Source organism: Phoenix dactylifera, chromosome 2 (assembly GCF_051530095.1).
Source record: "Phoenix dactylifera cultivar Ajwa chromosome 2, Ajwa_hap1_PhDact_Kaust_v1.1, whole genome shotgun sequence".
Classification (NCBI taxonomy): domain Eukaryota; kingdom Viridiplantae; phylum Streptophyta; class Magnoliopsida; order Arecales; family Arecaceae; genus Phoenix; species Phoenix dactylifera.
In genome coordinates, this window is record NC_143191.1 from 9,979,653 (window position 1) to 9,989,714 (window position 10,062).

Consider the following 10,062-nt stretch of genomic DNA (forward strand, 5'->3'; position numbering starts at 1 on the left):
AAGGGGGTGGAATGCACGACCTGAAACGCTTCAATCCTTTCTTGTCAGACACCACACAAGATCCTCTGAAGCCTGCAGAGAAAGATTCAAGCATTGTCAAGAAAGGTGAGGCTGTCATCTTCCTCCCATTTCTTGAACTGTATCCATGTACTGGAAATAAAGCTTGGACACGTTATCATTTCTTCTTCATGATAAGGTGCCAGGATGACTGTTTAATTAGTTTTCTTTAATTTTCTTGAACATATTTCTTTGGATAACTCTATTGAGAATTGGATGCATAGGTAGGGGACTTGATATAGATTATATGTCAACATCCACGAAATTTTTCTTGAACACTGAGGTTTATGTGCGAATTTTAGATCCCTTAATCCCTTTATGTTGATTGTTTCTTGTTCCACGGTTTTAATTACGTGTTGTTTTTGCTTGCTTTGGTGATAGATTATTAATGTAAATTTCTTTTTTTCTTTTTCTTTTTACTGTTTAAGAATTGACATGGGCAAGAATTATGAGGGACAGTGGTTGGTTAACACAGTGTTTTTAAGAATCATTAATTCATATAGATATTTTTAACAACAACTATTATTTTCGTTAAGTTTGAGAAATATCATAAATTCTAAGAACCAAGGAGTTATCAGTAGTGATGAGAAGAAGAAGAACAACCGATTTATTAGGACAGAAACATTTTATCAGTCTGGAATGGTTCTTTTACAAGTAGCAGACATTTTATCAGTCTTGAACGGTTCTTTTACTAGTAGCATCGTTTTCTTGGTTCCTTTTGAAATTTGGGAATGAGGATTTCAATAACTCATAGGACTACTACCTTGAGATTCCCTGATCTCTCTCTCTCTGTGTGTGTGTGTGTGTGTGTGTTTATTTGTCTGTCTCTGTTATGTTTGCATGCGAGCATGTGTGTGTGTGGGTGCACGAATTCACAAGCTTGTACTCCTCACTTGCTTGGCCTGTTGATTTGTTTCAGTTTGGAAACTAGTCTTCCTCTCCACTCTGGTGTTGCATTCATCATAGAAGATGAAGATGAATCTGCAAGAACGAGGGAAGAGTCCGGTTCTAGCTTTTGCTGATACCACGAAATGTGACTGCTATCTCAAGATTGAGGTTGAGCCTGATGCAAGAGCTTTAGCATGTTCACTAAAAGATATGGATCAGGAACAGAATGGTGAGATTTTGGCCTTTCACATCTTCTGTGAAAACCATATTTCCTTAACTTTTTCTTTAATATTTGTCATAATTTTTTGGGTATAAAGATCTGGACAGCGCGGAAAATGACTCTGATGATTCAGACTATCAGAAGCGTCCAGACTCTAACAAGATAGAGGAACCGATCAAGACTGGTGAGATTTCAGTAGTGTTCTTCTCCAGAACCTTTGATCCCATTCCGTTCTTCAGTTCTCTGTAGTTTGCTTTCAAAACAGAAGTGGATGAGAGCACGGAGGATGACTCTGATGATTCAGACAATCAAAAGTTTCCAGACTTCAACAAGATGGATGAACCGGCCAAGACTGGTGAGGTTTCAGTGCTCTTCTCCAGAATCTTTGATGCCATTTTTATTTTCAGTTCTTTCTTGTTTGCTTTTGTCCAATTCCTTGCTTTCTTTTGATAATTATCTTAGAATATTTTAGAACCGAGTTAGAACACATTGATACCTCTGAGATTGGATTTGATTACTCAGACACTTGATGAGTATATAAAGTATATAGAAATGGAGAAGACTGGTGAGAATCCAGTGTTCTTCTCGAGTATCATTCTTTGATTGTTTCCCCTATTCTTTCTGGCGCTTTTTTGTTTCTTCCCAATTTCACTATGATTCATGTAGCTTTTCTTGTAACAAATTTTGGTTTGACATTTGAGAATTTCAGTGCTCATAGGTTTATCGGTCTTGAAATGTTTCAAAACATGTAGTAAAAGAGACATGATTTGAATGTTATAAAGAGAAGAAAACGGAGGCGCATAAAGAAAAAAGAAAGGAGATTCTTGAATAATTTTTTGATGATAAAGCAGGTCTGAGGTTATGGCTTATCAAACTTTAATCGAAGCTATTCAGCTATCTAGAGTATTAAGTTAGAATTCAGGATTAGTTCCACAAGCCCAAGAAAATAGTACAATAGAAATTCTTCTTACAAGAAGGAACAGGTGTAGGGAAAGTGCCAGAATATGAAGTAACTTGCAATTTAACATTATTCAGAATCTGATTGGTAATGAAAATATTCAAAGTCACATTGATTTTTGGTGGAGCAAAGTGTTAACTGAATAAAATTATGAAACAAAGTTCAGAAGTCCCTGTAACAACCCAGACCTCACCCAAAATGGCTAGCCAGAAGTTACTATTTGGGTTCCTTGATCCTATATAAATACCCAAGATCTACCCAGCGAATAACCGATGTGTGACTAAACACACGCCCGCACAGGTCCTCACATACTCCCCCCGTTCAAGTCCTGACGTCCTCGTCAGGCTAAGGGTTCAAATCCATTCAAATCTAATCACAAACACCACGATCAGCTCATGGTGAGCCCCAATGGATCCGTGCTGCAGTATCCCCTAGTCCACATAGATTATGGGCCGGGTCCACTCTGATACCATTTGTAACAACCTAGGAGCTCACCCAAAATGGTTAGCCGGAATTTACTATTTGGATTCCTTGATCCTGTATAAATACCCAAGATCTACTCAGCGAATAACCGATGTGGGACTAAACAACGCCCGCACAGGTCCTCACATCGGTTATTCGCTGGGTAGATCTTGGGTACTTATTCAGGATCAAGGAATCCAAATAATAACTTCCGGCTAACCATTTTGGGTGAGGTCCTGAGTTGTTACAAATGGTATCAGAGCGGACCCGGCCCATAATTTATGTGGACTAGGGGACACTGCAGCAATGATCCATTAGGGCTGACCATGGGCCAATCATAGTGTTTGTGATTAGATTTGAATAGATTTGAACCCTTAGCCTGACGAGGACGTCAGGGCTTGAACGGGGAGAGTATGTGAGGACCCGTGTAGTCGTGTGTTTAGTCCCACTCGGTTATTCGCTGGGTAGATCTTGGGTACTTATTCAGGATCAAGGAACCAAAATAATAACTTCCGGCTAACCATTTTGGGTGAGGTCCTGGGTTGTTACAGTCCCATTGATGGGAACTTATGCAGCATCAAATGCATAATATGCATGGTATGTTGCAGGAATATTCTAACCAATTGGTAAAACACTTGATGCTTCTTGTCAAAGTTTCGATTCCTGCATGCTAAAACTTAGATTGTGTAGTTTCCTTGTGCCCTATTGATCCGATCAGGTAGAAAGATTTTTTCCAATCCGCTCAATTCGAATTTCTGAAAAAAAACAATAAAATAGAAGATTTGCGAAAATAGAGCTTAAGTCCCATTTTCTTTCATCGATCATCCACCACACCTCCTAAACTGAGGTACGCATCCCCTATTTATAATACTAGCGAGGTCTTCCCTTTCACAATTTTGGTTGGACTTTTCTTCTAGTTTGAATAGAACTAGATATCCTAAAATATATATAATTAATAGCTATATTCTGAAAAAAGCTAAAATTTAGAAATATTTTAAAAAAATCTAAAATTTTTGAGAAGGTAGATCTCGACTTCTATATCATCTTTGCATCATATAACTCTGCTTGATTCTTCTCGGATAGAGAGCTACATTCAGTCAAAATTTTACCCAAAAAGGAAACTTTTCGCTTGAACCGTTTTGGGGTCTAAAAGGTGGAATTTTATCTCAATTTACTCTTCTAGTTGTAGATCTCAAAAGGATACCTAATTTCAAAAAAAAAAAAATTCAACAGGGCATCATTTGACTAAGTTATGGCTTCTAAAAATTTGGCCTATGACTTCGTTTCCTGATTTGGCTGATCTCGCTCCTGGACCCTATCTAGCCCTGCTTGTAGTGGCCAAAGTATTTCACATCAAATTTGAGAATCGTCTTGGATCACTTAAAGTCCAACATTTTATAGCAATTTTCTATATGCAACTGATAACAATTACATGAATCTTAATTTTTGTTACTATTCTTGACATAATTCATTTTTTTAGTTCCTCAAAAGAATCACAGTCTTTTCCGTAAAACATCATCTAAGTTATGTAGATATGGTTACTTCTGAAGAATTGATACTTAGAGTTTTGGTCATTAAAGAAAAATGTGATTAAGAATAGAAAATGAATCAGGTATTTTATGTTAAATAGAGATTGAAAAGGAACTTTTTTTACAATTCATAATTTATTAAAAATTTGTATAAGTTTTCATCTTCGTTTTGTAAGCATCCTCAATTTTTTTTATTCCCTTCAGATTTCAACAAACTGAAATGAGAATTTGCACAAGTTATTTCATCCCCACCTATAAGGTCAAGATATCTCTACTTTGGAAAAGAAAAGTTCTACACAAATTTAGTTGTAGTCTTCCAAATATCTGTATCCTGAGAATTGATAATTGATAGTTACTTATGGAAATCCGTAATCTACTTTGATACCATGTACAAAGGAAGTAGCTCACTGCTAAACATCATGCTATTCCTTGTTCTAGTGTAGCAATCACTGTCTCTGACATAGTAGAAGTTTAGAGTCTTGTTGATTAAAAAAGATTAGTCTACCATCTTTAGTTTTTCATTCATGTGAATATATCTGATGCAAAAAAGAGTTCAGGACTAGAAATTTATCTCCATAGTAGGTTTCCTGTTTGTTCATTATATATTTTATTCTGAAAGCTTCAGCAATCAATATCTGACTGAGTAGATCAATTACTTCATAAAGTTTCTGCATGCTATAGTGTAGGTCCTTATCTGAAATCTGTTTAAATTACTCTTTGATGTATGACGATCTAAGATGTTTCTTAAGATGAACTTTTTAAACTAATATGGTAGCCTTATGTCCTATAGTTCAAGATCAATGAACCTAATGTTGTCAAGTAGATAAGATTGATAGGGGAGACTAACCCTAGCATGTATATAAGATGCATGTAAATTCACAATGGCAAAAAAAGAGATTGTTCTAAGTTGTGACCTGCCGCCAAATGGTTTTAAAATTTTCTTTTTCTTCTATTTTATTTTCCTTTTTTTTTTGGAGAGAGTATGGGTAAAACCCCATTCAAGTCATTTTATAGAGAACATCAGTACAAATTAAACAAAGAACTACCAGAAAATAAGTTAGGTAACCAAAATAAATTACATCATACTATCAAAGTTTAGATCAAGAATCTTAGAAACTGAAATGAAAGTTAACAGTACCACTAAAATGAAATAATGCAGCTTATCCTGACAACCACAGAAAAGAACAGGCTTCTCAAATGGTGATAACAAATGTGTGCAGCTAAAATTATTAATGGTGGATGCTACTGGAATATGACTGTGTAATATCTTTTTCTTTGAAGTTTTGCAATCTTCTTATTTTCCTTTCATGTACATAACCATTTGAAATATAATGATTATGAAGGTGATGAGAATGTGCATGACAACCTCGGCTGTGATGATATGGATGGTTCTGCTTGTACTGGGAAATTGTGTCACATAAGTTCTATAATTTTGAAAGCAAAAAGTCAGTACTTCTACAAGGTAAAGATCCGATTCTGGCATTGCAATTCTGTTTTTCAACTAGTCTAGTGTCGTCAATTTAGTTCTCTCTCCATCCCTCCTTCCCATGTACAGCTGTTTAAAAATGCTGATCAAAGTTCACAAGAGAAGGTGGTGAGCCTACGGATTAAAGCATCAGGTATATTAATTACAAAGGATGCCTGCCCAAGTAAATCAATTCCTTAATGTAGTTTCCGCAAAACAATGGAACTCTTCAACTAATATGGTGGGCCGGTGGCCTTGTGCTCGAAACACAAGAACTCAGGGTGACTCGTTCTACCATAGATAGGTTCTTATTAAAGTGTAGCGATCGCTAAGGTTAAGAAGAATGTATAGTCAAGATGACAAAAAGCTGAACAGAATGATCATTCTCAGCTATCAAGGTTGATATGAGATTCTCTCGTCCAGTGCTTCTTTCACTACTTCCTTTTGCAAGCACATAGCTTGACAAAGTTTTGTTGACCATGGAAAAATATTTTGCGTTTTGTAGAAAATTTTACATGTAGAATTTCATATAAGAATCATTGATTCCCAGTAGTGTCCTACAGCCAGAGTATCATTTAGAGTTAAGTTTGGTAATTGGCAGCTTATTGTAGTTTGAATACTTTTAGATGCCTCAGCCAACACCTCCATTTTCATATTTTCTCAAACAGAGGTACCTGCATTTCTGAAGCTTCTGGAGTTCATGCATGGGACAACCACTCCATCGACATGGAAACCTTCGGAGTTAGCACATATGCTGATGGTTGCTGATAAGTTTGAAGTGAAGTCCTGCTTAAATGAGTGTATTGCAGAGCTAAAGCACCAGTGCAGAACACTAGGAAAAGAACTGCTGAGGTTTCCCCTTGCTGCAGTCGAGGTTGTTCTGAGCAGTGATGGTCTTGAGGTAGAGTCAGAAGACGATGTCTTTAAATTTGTGTTTAAGTGGATAAAATCAAATTATGACAATCATGAAATTCTAGAGCAAAGATTTGAGATCTTGAATTCACGCCTCGCACCCCTCATTCGGTACCAGTACATGTCGGCCAACTACATCGAGAAGATGACAACAAAATATCGGATCGAGGATACAAGCAAATTCATGAGTGAAGGTCTTGATAGGGGATTAAAATACAAGAAAAGTTCACCAGACTGGGAATCAGGCACTACAGGGATGAGCACTGACGAGCAAGTTGTTGAGCGGGCCTACAAGCGCAAGCCAGTGAAGGTAGTCATCCATCACCAGCAGCACAAGACTTGCACAATCTACCTCAGCTTTACACAAGATGAATGTGTAAGACTCTCTCGATCACCACCTGCTCACTCGGAGAGCTTCCACTTCGATAAGGGCGTCTTCGTCCTAACAGCTGCCCGCCGCACCTTGAGAGATGGATGCTGCTGCTTTGGGCTTTCTGTGCAAATTGAGCTTGCCCCATCAGATGATCACTACATGTGCATGGCTTCATTCAGATCAAAGAAAAATTATCTATCTCTTCTAAATCCCACACATGTATGGGGTTTATCCGTCCAGTCTTGGAAGCCAGAAGTCTATGAAGACTTGTTTTCTGTGCCATGGGACAAGTTCATGGAAGCTGATAGCCCCTATTTTGTTGATGGCATGCTTGACCTGATAGTAGAGATTACTGCCATTGATCTACCACGTATTATTATTAGTAGATCCACCCTCCAGATGCTCATGAGATAATGCTGTCAATGCAACAAACCTTGCAGCTGAAGTACAGAACTAGAAACTGCAACTGGGATCATGCCATCTTCTCAGAGTATGAGAATAAACAATGGCGTATTCCATACCAATGTGATAGCAGGTGTACGTGCATGCAGGAATGAACCAAATGAACGAGGATTCAAAAATTTGATGAAACTAATGTTTTCATGTAGATAAAATTGATAGGGAAAACTAACCCTATCATGTAGATGAGATGCATGTAAATTCACAATGGCAAAAAAAGAGATTGTTCTAAGTTGTGACCTGCCTCCAAATGGTTTTAGAATTTTCTTTTTCTTCTATTTCAAAAAAATCAAGTATACTTATGGGAAAAAGTTGGATTCTGCAGATGCAGTACTTATGTGAACCTCTTTGGTTGGACCGCACTACTTCGTTTCGCCACTGAAGCTAAACTGTTAACTTATGAGGGACGAATATGAGGAATTATAAACTGTCATGGTTTTTTAATCTCGTTAAGGACCATCTATTATTTATGTAACTATATAGATATACTCTAACTCATGGAAGGTGTACATAGGTCGTACATGGGTCAACCTGTCTAAATCTATTTATTTAATGAATTGGGTTCAAATTTAAGCCTTTAATCCGTTTAACCTATTTTGACCAATTTAATAATTGAGTCGGATTATGGTCGGACTCGTTTGACCTATTTAAAACTTGTTTAACCTGTTTGAAATCAGTTTAACTATTTCTGACATGTTTAACTCGATTCACTTAACATGTTTAACCTATTTAAATCTATTTAATTCGTTAAAAATTGTCTAATCTATTTTGCCCATTTAACCTCTTTAATAAATAGGTTATGTATCGGATCAGGTTATCACGATTGAACTCATATTTGAAGTTTTGACCTATCCACAATATTATGGCTTGTGATTGGCAATCCACAATAATGTGAATAATTCAGAGTCCTCACCCACCCATTCATTGAAAATTTTATATTATATTAAGTTATTTTTGGCTTTGGACTAACTACGGCTACGTTTTTTGTCCATAATAGAGCAATCGATAATATTCCATTTCTACACATGTAACAGGATAATTGATAATGTGACATTTCTAGCTTATGATAGAGCAATCATAATCATAGAGTTAGTCAAAGTACTACACTCGACAATCCAACTATACAAGTCCCAATTTTATTAATTTAATACATCAGCATGGTCACATTATAGAATGAAAAATATTGTTATTTTTCATGCACAACCAAATTTATTCATTTTTTATAACATACATGTACATATTTGAATTATAATTATAAGATAGCACGCAAAGGGGACTCAAATCAGGGTGTGTACGTAAATCAACCAAGAAAAAAACCTAACATATAAAATCAACTTAATATCAATATTTAAAATTATTAAGAAAACTATTTACGCTCATAGAAATATGAAAACCCTCCCACCTATGATGAACCACCTGTCTAGCATTTAAATCAATCATTTATTAATTTTTTTTAAATTTCTAATTTCTTGAAGTTTGATGCTCAAAACTACCCTTGTCCTAGGTTCCTAAGCTACACAGATCCAAATTAATAACAAGAAGATCAGGATTTTAACCAAAGATTTAGGTCCTATTTTGGGAAGCTGTTGGCAGTAGAGCTTTTGAAAATAGAGTTGTTAGAAATAGAGCTTTCTGAAGTAGAGTTTTTATAGAAAGTTGTTTGTTATTTGATAACTACATTTCTAAAGTGATGTAGCACTTTAACATACTTTGGTAAACAAACTAAGAAAGTATTTTTGTATGATAAAATTACCATAAAAGACATTGCATAGTATTATACAACAAAGCATCATAAAATATAATATATATTAATACATAAATATATGATATATAATAATATTACTATAATATAATAAAATAATATTATAATATAGTAATATAATATTGTATACTATAGCATAATAATTTAATATAATATTAAATTATTTAACATAACATATCAAATGTATTATGATATAATATAATATAATATTAAATTTATAGTATACTACAATAATAAAGGTACAAAATATTATAATTATTATCATACATTAATTTTTCATAATATAACATAATATTAAATTATTTAACATAACATATTTATGTATTATGATATAATTTAATATAATATTATATTTATAGTATAATACAATAATAGGAAACAAGAATACCTTTTCTTGCACAAAAGAGAGTCTGATCCATGGCTTAGGTTCTTTTTAGGACTCCAGTAGATTTTTAGGTTTATAAAGGGATAAAGTATGTAATTGTTATACTTTATTATGGGTATTTTGGTCAAAAAAATAACTTCCTGAGAAAGCTCAAAATAGCTTTTTGGAAAGCTCCAAAATTGAGTTTCTTCCAAAAAGTTGTTTTTAGCTTTCTGGAAAAGCTAAAACAGCTTTTCAAATTTTTTATCAAAAATCTTTTTTCATCCAAAGGTGCTTTTGAAAGGCTAGAATGTACTTTTTGACCGTCCAAAAGCTCCCCTAAATGGGCCTTATTGCCTTGCATGGCCTGTGTTGAAAATAAGGAAAAGAAAAGAGAATTGTATTTCTGCTCGTATATTACAATGTATAAAAGAAGCCGCTATATAAAAGTAGGAAGCTGATAAAATTTGGTAAGGCACAATCAATCACAAATCAATTTAAGTTCCTAATCAATCATCGAGGACCAACGAAGACCAATCGTTGGAAGGGCCACAATGGGGAACTCGAGTGAGGGTGGCGTTGTATGGAGGACAGAGAGTGAGAGAGACTCTTC

General features: G+C 35.1%; 1 protein-coding gene across 1 annotated transcript; it reads left to right on the forward strand.

The window, feature by feature from the left end:
• The first annotated feature begins 1,026 nt into the window (after positions 1-1,026).
• Positions 1,027-7,278, forward strand: LOC103713297 (BTB/POZ domain-containing protein POB1-like). Its single transcript, XM_008800174.3, has 6 exons — positions 1,027-1,174; positions 1,263-1,349; positions 1,431-1,520; positions 5,458-5,576; positions 5,670-5,733; positions 6,206-7,278. Exons 1-6 carry the CDS (start codon positions 1,027-1,029, stop codon positions 7,276-7,278), a joined length of 1,581 nt encoding a protein of 526 aa, XP_008798396.3.
• The last annotated feature ends 2,784 nt before the right edge of the window (positions 7,279-10,062 follow it).